Source organism: Sarcophilus harrisii, chromosome 6 (genome assembly GCF_902635505.1).
Source record: "Sarcophilus harrisii chromosome 6, mSarHar1.11, whole genome shotgun sequence".
Taxonomy (NCBI): domain Eukaryota; kingdom Metazoa; phylum Chordata; class Mammalia; order Dasyuromorphia; family Dasyuridae; genus Sarcophilus; species Sarcophilus harrisii.
In genome coordinates this window covers 99,038,298-99,058,390 of record NC_045431.1, presented here as the reverse complement: position 1 = coordinate 99,058,390, position 20,093 = coordinate 99,038,298, and the positions used below count along the sequence as shown (strand labels likewise).

General features: G+C 35.3%; 1 protein-coding gene across 2 annotated transcripts in view; it reads left to right on the top strand.

Moving 5' to 3' along the window:
* The window catches only part of AADAT (aminoadipate aminotransferase), a 39,330-nt gene extending 19,514 nt beyond the window's left edge, over positions 1-19,816 (top strand). For both annotated transcript variants that reach the window (XM_031944157.1, XM_031944158.1), the window contains 7 exons: positions 4,313-4,395; positions 8,948-9,044; positions 12,955-13,016; positions 14,193-14,257; positions 16,093-16,199; positions 17,578-17,679; positions 18,973-19,816. In XM_031944157.1, the coding sequence (XP_031800017.1) occupies positions 4,313-4,395; positions 8,948-9,044; positions 12,955-13,016; positions 14,193-14,257; positions 16,093-16,199; positions 17,578-17,679; positions 18,973-19,014 (558 nt within the window). In that variant the 3' untranslated portion in view covers positions 19,015-19,816. The remainder of the gene's footprint in view (positions 1-4,312; positions 4,396-8,947; positions 9,045-12,954; positions 13,017-14,192; positions 14,258-16,092; positions 16,200-17,577; positions 17,680-18,972) is intronic.
* The last annotated feature ends 277 nt before the right edge of the window (positions 19,817-20,093 follow it).

Below are 20,093 nucleotides of genomic sequence, written 5' to 3'. Positions count from 1 at the left end.
GAAATTAAATTAGAGGAAAAGAAATAATACATTTTATAAAGCAAGAAAAATTTGTGTATTTCCAAAAGTCCTAATACAAGAGAGAGAGAGAGAAAGAGAGAGAGAGAGTAGTTTTTTTTTAATATGACTGAAAATTTTCAGCGTTTTTTGGAGAAGAATCCAGTACTAGAGTTTTTTCTATGCAAACCTTAAGATGTTAAATGGGATTTTAAAGCAATAATACCAAACTCAAATAAAAACAAGAACCAATAAGTCATAGGTAAGGATTCTTATGGACTGCATATTGATTTAGAAAACCATACATTTTCATATATATATATATATATATATATATATATATATATATATATATATTTTACTAATACATAAACATATTAAAAATCATTTTAATCTGGTTCTGGCCACACATTTGAAGGAGTAGAAAGTTGTCATCTCTTCAGTGTTTTACCTTTGATGTTTCACTTGATGACGGATAGGAAGGAACCAGTGGCTAGAATTATGGTAGAACCCCTCATAGAAGGGAAACAATGAAGAAGATGAGTTTGTAGGACAGCTTAGAGGAGACCATTATTTTTGCTTGAATGGAGAAGCCTCTGGTTAAATTCATCATCTTTCTGGCGGATAATCATGAAAAGCATGAAAAGATTTGTCAGTATTATAGAAACTGAAGGTCCGTATTTTGTGTGGATATGGATATATACATTTGTACAGTCAAAAGATTCAGTTGATACTAGTGAAATTATAAATGCAAATAATAAAAATTGTATAGAGGAGATATAAAGAGAACCAAATCTAACTTTTCTCTGAATTTAAATGGATTTAACTAGAGACTGAGAGAAAATATTTATATCAAAAATCTCTAATATAATTTTAGCATCCAAAATCTATTTAGAAGTAATTCATATTTAGAATATTAAGAAACACTTCCCAATAGATAAGTGGCCTAAGGATATGAATTGATATTTTCTGAAAGTACAAAAAATGTTAACAACCACATGAAAAATAATCAAAATTGCTGCTAATCAGAGAAATATAGATTTAAGTCAACTTATAATATCATATTATATCACCACACTCTTAGTATGTATGATGAATATGAACAATTCAAAGATTTGTAGAAAGACATTTGAAATTATGCAAAATGGGAAAAGAACAAAAATAAGAATATGTACACTAATTACAACTATTTAAACAAATAAATTTCAGGTTAAGTACCAACAATGATAATGGTATTAGTTAAAATTAAAATTTGCAAATTTCCTTTATTTTCACAAAAAGTAAATAACAAAATTTTATGGTTTAGTATGTAAGAATTCACTAGTCACTTTTTTGGTGGTATTTTGTGTAATTGTTCTCAAATATTATATTGGGGGTAGGTAATCCCTTACTTTTTTGATTTATTGAAACAAAATGTATTAAACAAAGAAAACTTAAAGTGTCCTGAACTTGTAAATTATTATTACCTTTGCATTAAAAATATTTATTAAATTTAAATTATTCACATTCCATTCCTTTCTTGTGTCTTACAAATTGTGAAGTCTATATTATTCTACATCGTTCTTATTATTATCAATCAAAATACTTCCACCACAGAATACACAGTGTGTTCCTATTATGGGATACCACAATTGTATTATTCACCAAGTAATTCCATAACACCTTAATTTTAGAAGAATCAAAATGGTACATTATGTAAAGAACAAGGGAAAGACACGAATTTAATTAGTTTACAGTTATGTTACCATAGATTACTTAGGTGCAGAAGTTGCATAAGAAACTTCATCAGAGATGTATGTTGTGGGGCAGGTGTGTATGTAGGGGGAGGTAGTGTTAACTCAAGAATGAGTAATAACACGAAGTATAAAAGACCTGGAAGATCACATTGAGTAAAGCCTTTGTGAAAGATTTATGGAAAGAAATAAATGGGCTATAGTCATTATGAATAAAAGCTCTATACAAGTCAAAGATATCAAAGAATCAGTGACAGGTAACTCAAATATTTAGAGCAAAATTTTATAAGGTTTATAGAGTACTTTCTTCTCAATGCCCCAAAACAGTGGGTGATATGAGTATTACTCTCTATAACAGATAAGAAAACTAAAACACAGAAATATAAAATGACTTGCCCATGATCATACAATCAGGACATGTGATTTATCTGAGATGAACAATATTATCTCTCTATCCTGAAATAGCTATCTATTTATATAGCATTTTTTATTTATTATAAGGTTCTTATTTACCTATCAAATAGGAACCAACATGTGTTTCTGAACTTGAGTTTCTGATTAGTTCATCTAGTTTTCCATAAATTTTGATTTGCAGAATGAACCAGAGCTGATATTTTATGGATCCTAAAGTAGGATCTATGCTTCATAGTTTCTTAAACATTACACCATGGTCAATATTTTGGCCTAAAGGTGTGCTCATTAATTAGCTCCAAAGGCCACTGCTCTTCATTGCCATGTCAAAGTCAGAGTCCTCCAAGAATCCTGAAGCTCTTAATCATAGGTGTGAGTTTCAGAAATAACAGGAGCTAATTTGAACGATGGCATACACTCATAGATTATATGGTGATCTCCATACTCCAGGGACTTCAATTTTGACATCCCTACCACAACAGAGGAGGTAGTTGCAACCAGGAATGCAAAATCACACAGGGGTTAATGCCAGAGCTATTTAACCAAGGAGAGAGACCTCCACAGATGGCATTCCAAGGCAGGTGTCTAACTAGGAAGGAGATTTTGTGACTAGCAATAAAGGAAGACAATAAGGACCTCTGATTGTGGAGAAATTGAACCATTGGTCACAACAGTAAGGACTTAAGTTTTTGTGACTTTGGAAGACTACAACTCTCTGGATGAGGTCATTATTCAAAAATATCATCATGTTACAATGTTACAACAAAAGTGAGAAAGGGCCAATCTAAGCAAGTAATTGCTATTGATTTTCTCTACCAACATACTAACAGAAGTTCTGGGGACTTGGTAAGAATGAGGATGATAATACTTCATAAGGTTGTTAGATAAGCTAATATTTGTGCAGAACTTTGCAAACTTTAAAGTGATTTATGAATGCTAGCTATTATTATAGTTGTTATTTTGCTAAAACATATAGTTTGGGGTTTTTTAAGCAGTAAGGAGTGGCAGGGGTTAAAATCGAGACAGTTACCAAGAAACAAAGTTTAGTAAAAGCTCTGCATTATGATATTCTCTAGCTAAGCAAGCACACTGGTAAAGAGAAAGAGAAAGAAAAGGAAGGAAAAAAGGAAGGAGAGGAAAGGAAAGGAGAGGAGAGCAGAGGGAAAAAGATGGGAGAGGGGAGGAGAAGGAAGGGGAGGGGAGGGTAAGGGAGGGAAGAGGAAAGAAAAGGAGGGGAAAAGAAGAGAGGAGAGGGGAGGGGAGGAAAGGAGAAAGGAAGGAAGGAAGGAAGGAAGGAAGGAAGGAAGGAAGGAAGAAAGGAAGGAAGAAAGGAAGGAAGGAAGGAAGGAAGGAAGGAAGGAAGGAAGGAAGGAAGGAAGGAAGGAAGGGAGGGAGGGAAGGAGAAAGGAAGATAGAAATCCATCTTTCATTTTATTTGTACATGCTATTAAGTTAACATTAACTTTTACTCTGAGTTTACTGTTTGTGTAAGATAACAGCCAATTCCCAGATCCCCAGGTTGCTTTCTCATCTGTAAAACTGGAGTTATAATACTCTTACTACCTACTTCACTGAGTAAAATGCTTTTAAGTCGTTCAAGCACTTTGTAAATATAAATTATTGCTCCCTAAAGTTTGCCTATGAATGCCTTCCTTTGCCTATCCCCTTTGTATTCTCATTGTAACTGTGGACCCCTTTATCTTTTGCATCCAATTAAGGTGGTCCTAGGCCCATTCCACAAATTATGCTAATTCCAGTTTCCATTTTCCTTATTCTGTTTGTCTAGTTGATTTTTCACTACTCTGTATGAACCCATCAAATTTGTTCCCATAGCCCTTTTTCTTGATCTGATTCTTTCCTGAGCGAGGAGAAACTATTTGGAATTTCATAAAAATTGTGTTTCATCTACAACTGGAATTTCTGCCTAGCCTCACTCCTGTACAAATAGTATGTTGCTAAAGAAACCATGAACAAGGCCAAGTTTTTACAAGAGAATGTGAAGTCCAGTTTCTCTTTCCCAGCAGGAGCTGAGATAATGATAATGGAAATGATAGCAAGAGAGGGAGATGTTAGGAAGGGATTCCTATCTCAGAAGAAAAAAAAAAGTTTAAAGAAAGCACTTAGCTAGGGCCTAGTACAATTCCATAATTACTTTTGGTTTTGTTTTTCAGCCTTGGGCACCAACATTTCTTTCTATGGACACCGATGGTCGTGTCATCAGAACAGATTCTTTCTCAAAAATTCTGTCTTCGGGGTAAGATTATTTTTATATGCATGTTGAACTCCCATTGTTTGTTTTTTCTGTGCCAACTTCTGCTAGGGGACTCTTTCATCTTGTTGCTTCCTCAAACATCCTCATTTCCCAGTTTCTCAACCTGCTTAATTCCCCATGACTCCCTCATCCACTTCACCTCAGTTACACATACCTGCAGTCATTCTTCTTTCTTTCTTGATCAAGAGCTCTGGAATTCCCTTATGTAATTATAACCTCTTCTTATAAAGATGCTCCAAGTCATTATTAATCAGAGAAATGCAAATTAAGACAACTCTGAGATACCACTACACACCTGTCAGATTGGCTAGAATGACAGGGAAAGATAATGCGGAATGTTGGAGGGGATGTGGGAAAACAGGGACACTGATACATTGTTGGTGGAGTTGTGAATACATCCAACCATTCTGGAGAGCAATTTGGAACTATGCTCAAAAAGTTATCAAACTGTACATACTCTTTGATCCAGCAGTGTTACTACTGGACTTATATCCCAAAGAGAAACTAAAGAAGGGAAAGGGACCCACATGTGCACGAATGTTTGCGGCAGCCCTTTTTGTAGTGGCCAGAAACTGGAAACTGAGTGGATGCCCATCAGTTGGAGAATGGCTTAATAAATTGTGGTATATGAATATTATGGAATATTATTGTTCTGTAAGAAATGACCAACAGGAAGATTTCAGAAAGGCCTGGAGAGACTTACATGAACTGATGCTGAGTGAAACAAACAGGGCCAAGAGATCATGATATACTTCAACAACAATACTATATGATGACCAATTCTGATAGACTTGGCTATCCTCAGCAATGAGATCAACCAAATCATTTCCAATGGATCAGTAATGAACTGAACCAGCTAGGCCCAGAGAAAGAACTCTGGGAGATGACTAAGAACCATTACATTGAATTCCCAATCCCTATATTTTTGCCCACCTGCATTTTTGATTTCCTTCACAAGCTAATTGTACAATGTTTCAGAGTCTGATTCTTTTTGTACAGCAAAATAACGGTTTGGTCATGTAAAAAAAAAAAAAAAAAAAAAAAAAAAGATTTCTTTGGGGAAAAAAAAAAATAACCTCTTCTTATTCCCAATTTTCCATTGCCTCACCACCCTCATTCTTTGACTTTACCTTTATCTTTCTAAGTCTTGGCACTTTCCCAGGCCATCACTCCTGCTCTGCAAGGACTTTGTTCCCAATATGAATCCTTTAGTTAACCAGCTTTACTCCTCCACTCTCAAATCCCTATAACTTAGATCTATCACCAGTCACACCTTGCTGACTCCCCACCCTATGTTATTCACACCATCTTATCTCTTCCTCTCCTACTTACCTGGAGCCAAATAAAGCTGAAAGAAATCCCAATAGGATAGACTGGATCTACTACATACTCCTGTTATCTAATCTCAATTGGAATCTTAAGCAACAAGACTCTCATTTTACTTCCTCCTAAAAGATATACCTAAAAGAAGGTATTCCAGATATCTTCTCTCCAACCTTCTTCTCTCCACCCCTTTCAGCTCAAGACTTCTCCTTCACAGCAATGGTCTCCATTCCCTAAAAGTTTTCTCGATCTTTCTATACTAAATCATATCACTTACTGCCCTTATATCCCCTTTCTCTTTCTGTCCTCCTTTCTGAAGAGGGGATCACCTTTCTCACCAAGACCAAGCACTAATCCTTGACTCCCATTTCCTCATATTGTTTCCAACACATATTCCCCATTAGCCTTCCCACTTTCTATATAATTTTCAATCTCTCCCCATCTACTATTTCCTTTCCTGCTTCCTATATCCAGCCTAAGTCTCCCACTCCTTAAGAAGCTTTCACTAGATGTTATCATTGTAAAGTTGTTTTCTTTCTTAACTACATAAATGTCTACATTCATTGTTTCTACTTCCATTTAAGTCTCTCAAAGTTTGCTTTTGCTATTGTGTAAATTGTTCTGCTTAGTTTACTCTGGATCAGATCATACAAGTCTTTGCTGGTTTCTCTGAAACTGCCTTTCATTATTTCTTATGGCAAAAAATAATCATGCTCTATTATGTTTGCATACCATAAATTGTTCCTTTAATCCTCCTCCTTCTTGGCCTCTCTGTGGTATCCAACCTCCCTCTTCTCCTGGATACTCACCTCTCTATGTCTTATCAACGTGGGTCCCTTTTAGTTCTCCTACTTATTTGACAACTCCTTCTGAGTCACCTTTCCTAGATAAACATCCACATCACACTTCCTACCATTCTCTTCTCTTCTTTCTCTATGGTCCATTGTCAGTTCCCTTAGGTTCAATGATCATTTCCATTTATAAAACTGCTAATTTTATATATTCTGTCCTAAACTGTCTCCTGAGCTCCAGTTCTCAATACCAAAATGTTCCTATTGAACATTTTGACTCTGCCTATATATATTATATAGGCTTTTTAAACACAACATGTCCAAAATAGAACTCATTCTCTTTTCCCTTACACTATTTCCTCTCCCAAATATCTTTTGAAGGTACCATCATTCTACTCATCCAGCTTCAAAATCTCAGTGGCATCCTTGACTCATTATTCTTACCCCCCTTTCAAATGACCAGTTATTCTCTCTGTAACGGCACCCACATCCTTCCTCTTCATTCACACAGCCACCACTTTATTTCAACTTTTATTATCTCTCACACTAATGCAGTAGCCTTATATCTAATCTCTCTTCAACAAGTCTCTCCCCTTCAATCTTTCCTCCATAAAATTGCCAAAATGATCTTTCTGAAATGTGAGTCTGACCATGTCTCTCCCCTATTCCAGTGATGACCTGCTATGTCTGGATCATATAGTAAATGCTATGTTTAACATTCAAAGCTTTTCACAACCTGGCCCAATTTACCTTTCCATACTTCTTCCACATTAGTCCCTTGATGCCTTCTCTCCTCTGGCCATATTGGCCTTCCTACATTTCCTTATACATGACACTCTCTATTCTTTGTCTCTGTGCCTCTTCACCAGCTGTCCCCTATTCCTGGAATGTTCTCTTTCCTTATCCACCTTTTAAAATATTTCATTTCCTTCAATTTCCTTCCTTGATTCAAATTCTCCCTTCTCCAAGAGAACTTTCCTGATCTTTCTACAGCTACAAGTGCATTCCCCCCTCAGAAATTGCCTTGTCTATGTTTTGTATCTATGTATATGTCTGTGTTTTCAAGTAGAATATAAACTCCTTGATGTTAAGAATGGTTTCACTATTGCCTTTATATCCTCAGCACCTAGCACATAGAAGCATTTAATAAATGAGTTTTGATCATGCGATCTATTGATTTGCTACTTAAATATTACTTTTAAAAGAAAGTTCTTGTTAAGCATTTTGAAATTGTCTTAGTGGACATACACCCAAGTCTTGTTCCAGTGCCTCATTGTGACCTGGAGTGACCCTGGATTCTCAAACCACATGCTTACAAAATACAACCTCTTACAAGTTTTGACAGGTCTGGGTTCAGCAAACCCAATGAAGTCTGTTGTCTGAAAACCTTCCAGATTAATCTCAGAGTCTCATTACCTGAGGAAGGATCACAAGAGATGAATTTTTCTGGCCAAAGAAACTCATAAGAACTTCCAACCAAGAACTTTGAGGGCTTGTGATCTGCTTTGATAGAAAAAATACACACACCAACAGCTAGGGGCACAGCCTCCCACGGGTCTGGGGTCAGTAAGATATAGATTCAAATCCAGCCTCAGACACTTACTGTTTGTGTATTTTGGATACTTAAACTCTGTTATTCCAACTGAAAAAACTGGTGTAAGACTCAAATGAGATAATATTTGTAATGTACTAAGACAACGATGCTTTATACATAGTAGGTGCTACATACACGCTTGCTTTCTTTTGTTATTATATTCGATGCTAATGAAATCTATAAGCCTGTCTTAGTGATGCCCAAGCCTTATGGCTATGGAAGCCTCCTTGCCTCCTTTTTAATCACCTTGAAATAAGAAAAGAAGGGGGCTTAGAAACCTGACCAGGTTTTCTTTTCTTTTTCTTTTTTTTTTTTTTTATAAAAGTCAACCATGAAAATGCTTTTCATTTAGTTTGCACATTTTATAAACCACTTATCTTAATAAAATATCCTGAGAATGGAAATGCCAACTTTGTGAGCTAATTATTAATATCTACCTTTTCTTCCTTAATGAGCTTACATTTTTCAGAATGGCTATTAATTATTTTTAAATCATTGAGAAAAATTTATAAAAACTCATCTTTAGAATACTTTAACAGCTAGATTTTTCATCTTCATGTATATTTGATGGACTTCTTTGAGAAACGCTGGATCATAGTTTAACCATTCATTAAAAATTTATACTTAAATTTAAATTTATCCTTTAAATGAGAAGTGAAATAATATGATTAGGATGCCTTACACTTCTAGAATCCATACCCTTGAAGCCACTGTGTGGCCTTACGGTCAAAATGGGCCTTCTAAAGGATGCAGTAACTAATTAAGTTACGAAAGTAATGACTAGAATTTTTGTCATTTGTGTAATATTTTTTCTATACTTCCACAGGTTGAGAATAGGTTTTATAACTGGTCCCAAACCTCTGATTGATCAAATTGTTTTACACATACAAGTTTCAACAATGCACACCAGTACTTTTACACAGGTAAGGAACCATTGGCTAAATGGAATATCTTTTTCGTGATGAACATGGAAAATAGATTTTTTTGCAAATAGAGGAAGGTGGAAAAGACAGGTTGGAAGAGTTCCAGGAAGAGCCCTGGCACACATGAGAACATTTGGGTTCTAGTCCCTGCCCTACCACTTGTAAGCCATGGGATCTTGGGGAAGTGAGGGTAACATAGGGTAGTGGATAGGCTTGGAGTCACGAAGATCTGGATTGAAATCCCATCTGTGACATTTACTAGTTTGACCAAGTATGATCATGGTCAAGTCATTTAAAAACTCTAAGTCTCTCTTTTTTATCCGTAATATGTAGACAATGATACCTATATAGTGCTTTCTTTACAGAGTTATCATGAAGCATAAATGAGACAATCTTTGTAAAGCTTCTTTGCAAACTTTATAGGTGCTATGTGTGCCCCAGTCACTAAACTCTGCTTCCTTATCTTTAAAAAGAAAGGGGTGGACTAGTTGATCCCCATGATCCTTTGCAGCCCTAAACGTTACTCTAAAATAATCTTTTCTCTAGGATCAATTAATTAATTGAAAGATCTTAATTAAGATATGGGATCTAAAGCAAAAATAAAGCTATGGTGAATAGATAATTTTGAATTAAATCTGAAGCAATGTTGCTTGAGGTTCTTTCTGTCTTTGAATCTTAAATAATTTTGTAATTGTGGTATCTCCCTTTTTATTTTATTTAATCACACACACTTAAACTCCTGTCTTCTCCTAAGAATGCCGTAACAGATGTTTATTTAATTTAAAATAAGGGGAATTAAGGTTGGTTTTGATTCTATGAATTTCATGACATGCTAAGAAATAATTGCATTCGTTCCACTGTCACCTAACCAAAACACATAACCATTAGAGAGACAAACATTCCTGAAGAATGTAGATTGAAGAGACAAGAGGATTGTGGAATTAGATCTGGAAGGAACCTTAGAGGTTAATTAGTTTCTCTCTCATTTTACAGCTGAGAAAACTGAGGTCCACAGTGATTGTGACCCACAGAGACCAGCTTTCAGTTCTGTGTGCTCTGATACCATGCTAGAGTAGTATCTTTGCAAGTTTCTCTACATTCCAGAAGAATAGTATCTCATTAGTTTTTCATTTTTGTAACATTTAGACATTCCTTATATATTTCTCCATCATTTTTTATAAAATATACCCATCTGCTTAATAATATCTAGCCATTCCAGTTTGGAACATCATCTCCCAGGAAGCTAATATAATTATCATCTTATGTCAAAACTAATAGAATTATCACCTAATGTTAATGTTGTTCTAGGTGGTAGACACTATATATGAGACAAAGAAATAATAAAATTATTACTAACTGATATTTTGATCCTCACCTGTACTGCAAGTGATATTTTCCTCATTCTGTAGATTAAAAAACTGAGGTTCTGAAGGACAAGATAATTCTAGGTTGAGGAGCTAGTAAATGTGTGGTTGAAATGCAAATATCATCTTCCTCAATTGTAAGATGAGGGAACCAAGGCATAGAGATTATGACTTGTCTATGGTCAACACATCTTTGAAGGAATGGTATAGTAGAGAGATTTTTAAAAGCATAGAAAGATAGAAAAAAGAAAAGAAAGAAAATGGGTAAAATTTGTTAACATTTAACAGACTCCTGAACCCTTTTAATAATAATATCTACTTTGTATGATTTCCCTCAAGCAGAGGTTTCCAGAGCTGCCTTTCAATCTTTCTTCCTCTTCCTGTGTAAGGATGAGGTGAACCACTCTCTACAGGCTCAGGTGTAATGATCACTTAACAGCCACCATCAAATCCAGGTTGAGTCAGGAAGCCAGAGCAAATTAGGAAGTCTTCTCCCAATCTCTCTTAATTCTAATGCCTTCATTTTCTTAATTATTTTCTATTCATCCTGTATATGGCTTGGTTCATATATATTTATTTTCATGTTATTTCTTCCATAATTAGATTATAAGCTCCTCCAGGGAAGGGATTATATTTTTGCTTCTTTTTGTATCCCCAGAACTTAGCACAATGACTGGCACATAGTTAACTCTTAATAAATATTTATCGATTAACTGATTGTGTATGAATTTTAACCCTTGAGTCATTGGTCTCCATCCTTTTATTAATAGCTTCTAAAGAGATGTTTATTGAATTTGAGGCATCTGTGAAAAGCTCACACATATCTCAGCTAGACTGTTAGCTGTTATCAATTTCTCATTGGAAAGATAATTCTCATGGAAATTACCTAAAAAACTGGGAATTTTTCCTTATCATAATGAGCTTACCAGTGCAACCCCAGTTCTCTCCCATGACCCATACAACAATGGAAAATGACTCAAAGGTCTCATTCAAGCATACAGTCCAACAGACTATTCCTGAGGAACAGCTAGCTATATGACTCCTTCACACTGATATGTGTTAAGTAATTTCAGTTCTTTAAGTTTAGGATAGAACATGATTTTAGATTTTATATTTAAAGATTTAAGAACATTAATAGACTGGAGAGTAGTTGGAAGAAGACAATCAAGGTAGTGAATTCATATCATGTGAGAAGTGTTTGAAGGAACTGGCCATGGTTAACCTGGAGAAAACAAGACATGGGGGGAGAGGAGACAAAAAGCTGTGTTCCAGTAGTTGAAGAGATTAGATTTTGTCTGATTTCAGAAGATAAGATCAGGAACATTTGATGAACGTGGCAAAGAGGCTGATTTAGGCTTCGCATCAGGAAAAATTTTCCTGACATATGACTTTAAGATGAGGATGAAAGACCACTTGTCACATCAATCATCATGAGATTCCTCTCCTAGATGGCTTGGACAAGATGGTAGCTAAGTTCCTTTTAAACACTCCATACCTATCACATTCTTTGCTACTCCAAGAAGATCAGAGGAGAAAAAAGAAAATGCTTCCAGAACAGTAGGCATGATAACAAAAAAATGGAATAGGAAGATAGAAAGGAGCCTTGCAGATGGAGTTTGCCCCCTTTAACTTTGTGTTTTGTTTTGTTTCTCTCTAATGTACTGAGCATCTGTTATTGGGATTTACACTGAATTGTATGTCATATTCCCCTACTACTAAGCTCTATAAAGATTTTCTGTGATAATTTTGCATCTTCCTTGGCAGCTAACCCTGTGTAGGAGGCACACACTAGATTGGGTGGGTTGAAATAAGAAGCTGAGGGACTGTTCCTAGCCAAGGAGTGTTCCTCACTACCTCAGAAGCTCTCCAAGTTCCCTCCTTTCCAAATCTACTCTACACAAATGAAGCAAAAACTCATTATCTCATCTTACTTTTATTTATCTTTAAGTTTTTTAATTAAAATCTGCTTTCTCTTCCTCCCACCACTTCCTATTGAAAAAGAAAGGAAAAGAAATCCTCATGATAAATATACATAGTCAAGCAAAGGAACTTCCCACAATGGAATTCCAAAAAAAAAAAAAAAAAAAAAAAAAAAAAAAAAAAAACTTTCCATCTCAAACCTAAATTTCAGTGGGGTTTTTTCCTTAGGCATTACTTCCCTATGTTAACAACAATAATATGAAAGTGATAGTAATATAATTAGCTTTCATATTATTGTTGTCAATAATCCTGACATCTTTCCTTAGCCTTATTTCAAAAACTATTCTAGCTTTAAGCCAGGAACAAGCACTTGATCTTGTTAACTTCATTTAAAGAATCTGAGTTTAGATATTGACTTTGCTACACTTGCTATCTGTATGATTTTGGCCTAATGTCCTATCCTCCATGGGCTTAAGTTTTCTGATGGGTAAAATGAGCAGATTAAACTCCAAAAACCTATAAAGTAAGCAGTCCTGTCACAGAAAGGTATAGGCAAATTTAGTCAGTTAAATATTTGTTAGATGCCTACTGTATGCCATGACCCTAACCATTATTTTCTCTTTTAGCTGCTGATAGCCCAGCTTCTGCAACAGTGGGGAGAAGAGGGCTTCCTGAAGCATGTAGATAGGTATTGACATTTTGATTAAGAGATTTGTAAGCCAGGGGTTTAGCACTTATAATGGGATGGTTTCCCCTGTGTGATAGAACACACATTGAACATTTGCACGTATTATAGAGGTTCAGATTACTTGAAAATTGTTTTGGATTTCTATTTGAGTCTTTTAACACCTCTTTGAAAGTTCTTTTTGTTGTTCTTCCTTGCTGTATGTAGAGAGGACAGCCAAAATAATCCAGAAACTGCATAGAAGTTCATTTTAAGGGAATAACACACGGCATTTCGTATCAGATACCACTAAAACACTGGGACAATTTTTTTTGTTTTTTTTTTTTATTGGATCTTTTTTATCTGGACCTATGAATTGTTCAGTGTGGGGACCTCCATATTAACTTAATTAGTATGGAAACACTCTCTACTGATGCATGTTCACAACTTTTTCTCTCAGAGAGTTACCTGGGGCACCAAATATTTAAATAACTTGTCCAGGATTAGTCATCCAGCAGGTATCTGTCAGAGGCAAGATTTGAACTCAGGTTTTCCTGACCTTCTCTCTCCACTACTCCATACTGCATGTCCTAATAATATGAAAAGGGAATTTTTAAAATGTCAGTTGATGGAATGTCTTAAAGGCAGATCCAGTAGATGGTTTTTCCATGCTTAATTGGAAACTCTTAACATCCAAAGGATGATGGACTCTCATCCCTGAGTTCATGATATAACTTTTAAGAACTTAAAATGGCATTAGAAATTCTGAAGCACATTCTTTGTGGCTGTGAGTGCTATACACACAGAAATTTATATAAAAGCAAGCTGGAGAAAGTGGACTAAGGAGACAGACTGTCTGATTCATCAGGGTAATTACTTTGTTTACGTAGACCTGTTTTCTAAGTTACTCATGTCACTAGTTATTAGCCTGAGAACATAACAGTTTCCTTCATTGCCCTACTAGGATTGATTCTGTTGCTTCTAATGTGACCTTGTTTTCAGCATCCACATTTTACTCTTTGCTTCATGATTTGAGGGCTATTCCATAGACAAATAGAATTGTTACCTTATTTTGCCAAGCAGTCTATGCTTTGATGAAACCTGAGCAATTTCTTATCAACTATGCTCCAGAGACCTGTTAGCCTCTTTAACCTTTTCCAAGAACATTCTGACTTTTTCATATTGACTTTTGGCTTCTAGGGTGATAACCTTCTATAAGGAGCAGCGGGATGCCATGTTGGCGGCTGCAGACAAGTGGCTCAAAGGTCAGTGGACTGTGCATAGTGCTCTTAGAAATAAACAATAACTATCTCCTGTAACTGAGCTCAGCTCTCCATTGTTATTAACTGTTGACCCAAACAAAAAGGTCAGCTAGAGCTTCAACCACAAAATTTCCTTTTCTCAAAATTATCTAAAAATTAATAAAGAATAAATTTCTAACCCAATCACATTCATTTGTGCTTTATCTTTCATTTACTTAGACTTTCTAGCTTTTTATTTCAAAAAAATTTTTTACAATTGTTAGTCTGAAGAGAAATCTAAGACATTTACTAAAATTTAACTAGAACCACAGGTTCTAAAAAAGGTTCTTTTTAAAAAATTAGGTTCAGTAGCTCTTGCTAGAATTTGGGGCTTTCTTTTTCATTACTTCAAGTAGAAGATGAAATATGAGAGAGCATTTGACTCTGGTACTTATCAGAAGACATAAGGTAAGGTGTCCAAGACTAGAGTGGTAACAATCCCATTGTACTCTGCACCACTGAGATTATGTGTGAAATATTGAATTTGCATCTGGGAACTACATTATATGATTACAAGCCTTGATAGCCTGTAGTACAACCAGAATTATTAAAGTAATCCAGAAGAGGGCAGCCAGGATGGTGAATGACCTTAAAATCAAGTGTATGGGGATCAGATAAAGGAACTAGGAATGTTCAAAGTAGAAAGCAGAAGATATAGAAGGGATGTGGTAGTTGTCTTAAATATGTAAAGGGCTACCCATGAGAAAGAGGGACTAGATTCATTATACATGGCCCCAGAGAGCTGCAGAAAAATTGTGGGAACAAATTTAGACTTGATTTAAGGTATCAACAATTAGAGCTGGCCAGAAGAAGAATGGACTGCTTCTAAGTCAGTGTGCCTTCTCTCCTTGCAGAAAATATTAGAAAAGTCTGGATTACCCCTTGATGGTTATGTTACAGGGGTACAGGGTGAATTAGGGGTCTTTCACATCCCTTCCAGCTGTGAGAACCTATGACTGTGAGGTTAAAGAAGGTGCTTCTACTCTGAGTTGTAAAAAGTAGTTTGTATCTCTTCCTAGAACCTTAGGCAACAGTCCAATTTATGTTAACTGTCGAGAATTTTCATTCCAAAGAGATTTAAATCCTGCTAGCCTATTTACATCTCATGTCAAACATTAAATGCATATGTGTATCTGCTAATCTTTGTTGGTATGTCATTAAAATATCATTTGAGTCACATTTTCCAACAAGAGGGTGAGTTGACTGATTGAGGGTTGAGAGTGATTGATATGATGGACCATCTATGATGCACTTAAAAAATAAAACCTTTCTCTCAATTATAGTTAAGTCCTAAACTTGAGGGAACCAATTTTGTAGCATTAAATCCCCAAGGAAATCTTGATAATGATAGAAGTCTTTCCTACTTGAAAAGAATAATGATGTTGCTCTGATAAGTTTGAATGACAGGCGTGGGAGAAGAGAAAACACAACACATTTTCATGAAAGCCAAGATTTTCTTTTTTGAAAGAGTCATTATTTTAAAGTGGATTTTTTTATCCTTGAACTATTTGTTCCAATACTTAGGGAAAAAATAAATGAACTAATATAAAACCCAAATGGTTTAATTGTTTCTCTTGGATAATGGACTCATACAAGATGATTTAAATACTAATTGAAATGAAAGCTAGGATGTCAATTATCAGAACTTTGGAAATTATGTTTTTTAATCTTATATTTGGAGGAAAAGCTTTGGAAAACAAAGTAAATGTTAATTAGCTTATTATTTGCATCATCAAGTAGGTTTCCTGATAATGCAGATAATGAAGAAAGGGAATTTAACCTTCCTCCTTTTTTCCTAGGTTTGGCAGAATGGCATGTCCCTGTTGCTGGGATGTTTTTGTGGATCAAGATTAAAGGTATTTCTGATACAAAGCAGCTGATTATGGAAAAGGCCTTGCAAAAAGAGGTAAAAATAATAATAATCTCAACAAAAAATTTAAATCTTTTATTCAAGTGACCATATAATTTCTCATTTTTCCCAGCTTTACAGTTCTAAGTTCTAAAACAGTTATTGCTCAGTGAGATTATTAAGTGCTTTCAGACACATGTGGGAAAGTATGTAGAGTATTACACATGGAGCCAAGCCAGGAAGACCTGCATTCAAATCCCATGTTGAACATTTACTAACTTGTGAGACCCTTGGCAAGTACTTAACTTATCAAGTTGCATGTCCACACTTTGGTTTTAATAAGTATAAAGGAAAGAACTTAGATTTAATTATCTATGAGATTCCTCTAGCATCAAAGTCTATGATCTGTGGTCCTTGAAAGAATGAAAGAACAAAGGAAAAGTAGAGAGGGAAGGTACCATTAGGAGAATTAGGATGGTGGAGAATTATGGAAACTAAATAATAGAATTTCAAGAAGGAATTGATGCTAGATGGTGCTACTTGAAGCAGAGAGCTTAAGGACAATGATAGTTGGAATTGACTATTGGTTTATTATTGCTAGAAGATCATAAATATTAATTTAGAGTAAAAAGAAACATCAGATATAACTTCTTTTTACAGATGAGACACCTAAAAGATGTTCAGGTGTGACACATGTTCAGTGACTTGTCCTTGACCAGATAGCTAATAAAGGTCAAAAGTGGGTTTTGAACTCTGGTCTTTCTGACTGCAAGTCCAGCAAAATACTCTTTACTGCATTACACTCATTTTATTGTCAGGTTGGGGGTGAAAGCCAAATTGCAAAAAGAGTGGGAGGGTAGAAAGTAATGACATGCAATGTAGAATATTCTTCCTCCAAGTCTGCTCAAATTATAGTTTAACTGTGGAGCATCTAACTCACTGCAACTTAAGCTTCCTTCAAGCATTCCAACAATTCCTGAAATTTGCCCCTCAACATTTACCTGGAAGAAAAGTACCAAGTGCCTCGACTCCCTGTTTGTGCATTCACCCAGTTAACAGTTCTTCTTTCAGTACTTAGTCGCTTAGTTTTTGACATTCACCATAAATGTCCCAAAGATATTTGTGAACTTCATTTATCTTAATTCATAAATTCTGCATGGGAGTCAACTTCAAATGGTATTTAGCAAATCATGATTTACCACAAATAAATGCTTTTGTTGATCATGTAATTTCTAATATGACTTAATTTTGGACAAGTTTTCATAACCTTAAATTATGTTTAAGCTTTGAACTTCGGAGGTCTGAGTATTTGAATTCAGATGCTATAACTTAAATTTTTTTTATTTTCTCCAAAATGTTGCTTTTCTAATAGAACCCCTTTTGAAAGATCATACTCAGTTGAGTCATTTAAATTAACATAAAGCTACTTTTCTAGGTGTTACTAGTTCCTGGAGATGCATTCAACATTGATAACTCAAAACCTAGTTCCTACGTCAGAGCATCCTTCTCTCTGTCTTCTCCAGAACAAATGAACCAGGTAAATTCTATTTATTAGGTAAGCCAAGGATTCTTAACCTGATATCTGTGGACTGCCTCCTAAGGAGAGATTTTCAGGGGTTTTGTGAACTTGGATGGGGAAAAAAATACATCTTTATTTTCATTCACCTCTAAACCAAATTTAGCATTTCCTCCATTATGAATAAACACATGGAAAAGCATTTATTAAGTGTTTAATGAGCACTAAACACTATGCTAAGTAAGCACTGAAGATACAAACAGATAAGTAAGACAGTCTCTTAAGAAGCTCACATCCTAATTAGCAGAGGAGACAACACATATGGAAGGCTTCATTTCCAAATCAAATAGGAAGATCCCATGAGCAACTGGGAACAGCCAATAAAGATTCTTTTTGAGAAAGAATCTATAGAATCCCCCAGATTGCCAAAGAATTCTATTACACACACAAAAAGGTTATTAACCTATGCTGAACATAAAATAACTTTATCTCAGTCCTATTTATTATAAATATGTAGCCCCATTGGATGTTTTCTGAGTTTTCTGATAAAATGAAAATATTAATTGATGCATGAATAACATGAAACATCCACACGGCACTTCTTTGTTATATTGATCTGAGGAGAAGATCAGAAAGCATAAGTACATTGTTTATTAAAGTCCTCTGTCAATGATTCTTCATAATGTCAAGGTGGCCCTGGGTTCCTGAAGGCTAGAGCAATAGAGCTCCAACTCTGGTCAGTTTTGCTAAGCTAGGAAGGCTTTGACTATGGAGTTCAATATAGATTGTATTTCCAGTGATCTTTATTGCTATTTCAGTTGCCAAAACAATTGACATCAGTTGTTCCCCAAAGGAACTCTACCCATGAGGTAGAGTTCAGAGTGAAAGAACTCAAGATACCTCTCATTTTCTTCTACAGATATGGTTCATGGAAGGATCCTACCCTCCCCAACCTTAATATGTGTGTGCATGTGTGTGTGTTTTACAGATGTGGAAACTGAGGTTAAGGGTTATCGAGGGTCACACAATTACAAACTCAGGTGTTCCTAAGTACAGAGAAAGGAAAAGGAAAGAAGAAAAAGAAAGGGAAGTCAAGGATAGGGAAGTGAAAAAAGAGATGGAAAGAAGGCAAGGGAAAGGAAGAGAAGGGAAGGAAAGAGAGGAAAAGGGAGGGAAGAGAAAGGAAAAGAAAACAAGGAAAGTCAAGATAAGGCAAGAGAAGAAAAGGGAAGGGAAAGAAACTTTCCTAGTTGTATGTACAAAGTTATGACAGAGCTCTTGCCTCTGACAATCTCTTTTTTTTTTTTCTTTTAGGCTTTTCAGAGACTGGCTGAACTTATAAAAGAATCTTTATGAAGGGAGAAAAAAAGAATCATTGTACTCATGGATTTTCACTGTCAATTTTTATATTTCACAAAGAAGAAATTGGTTGTGATATTATACCCATGCTTTGTTAGAGATTTAATCATGGATGTTACATTCCTGAATGGCCTTTTAGTGACTGCCAAAAATTACAATGCACCATTATGATTTTTTCTTATAAAATGGCTGACTGCAAAGTTATTTTTTGTTGTTGTAATTTCTTGCAATTAGATTACATTCCAAATCCCTTTTTAAGATGCTTGGTAGTTCTTAAGAATTTTTATATAAGATTGAAATTTCTTGTGCCACAGTCACCTAGTGAACTTTAGAGCAAGAATTTATTTTGAAAATAGATTTAGTCAGTCTCAACTTAGGAAACTTTGAAAGAGATCATTTTTACTTCCATCAAAATTCCTCAATTCAATATAGTTTGTGTTTTTTTTAAAACATGGCTTATTTAGGCTTGAGACCTGTGACTTCACTGGTAGAAGGTTAGGATAACTCCTACCATTATAAATTAGAACTTTCTCTGCAACTCTTAGTCTTAGAGAGTTGCTTGGGGCAGTGAATTAAATGACTTGGCCAGGGTTACACAATCAGTGTGTGTCAGAGACAGGATGTGAACCCAGATCTTCCTGGCCAGGACATAGACTCGCTCTCCGCTATCCCATATTGCCCCTCAGTAATCATTATTGTGCTAATAACTGGTGAGTCCCAAAGATTTCCCCCCAAATCTAGGATGGTGCCAGCTATTAAGTGTATCAAATGAACTAGATACATATGATGTAATTCCAGACATTTCATGGCCAGAGTGAAATCCTGGAGTTGAGAAAGTCCTCTAGAAGTTTCACAATGGTTTGCCCTACATAGCACAGGGCTGGCCATCTCTTTTCTACCAGAGATTCGCAACTGGAAAATCTTATGCCTGATTTTCATAACCATCAACAATGAAGAAAAATAAGAATTTATTCTTATAGAATTAATTCACAGAAATGTGTTTATAGACAGTTTTTCCACAGCACATCTGCTCCAAGCTAAGGATAATTGTTAATCTCACAGAATACTACTAACCA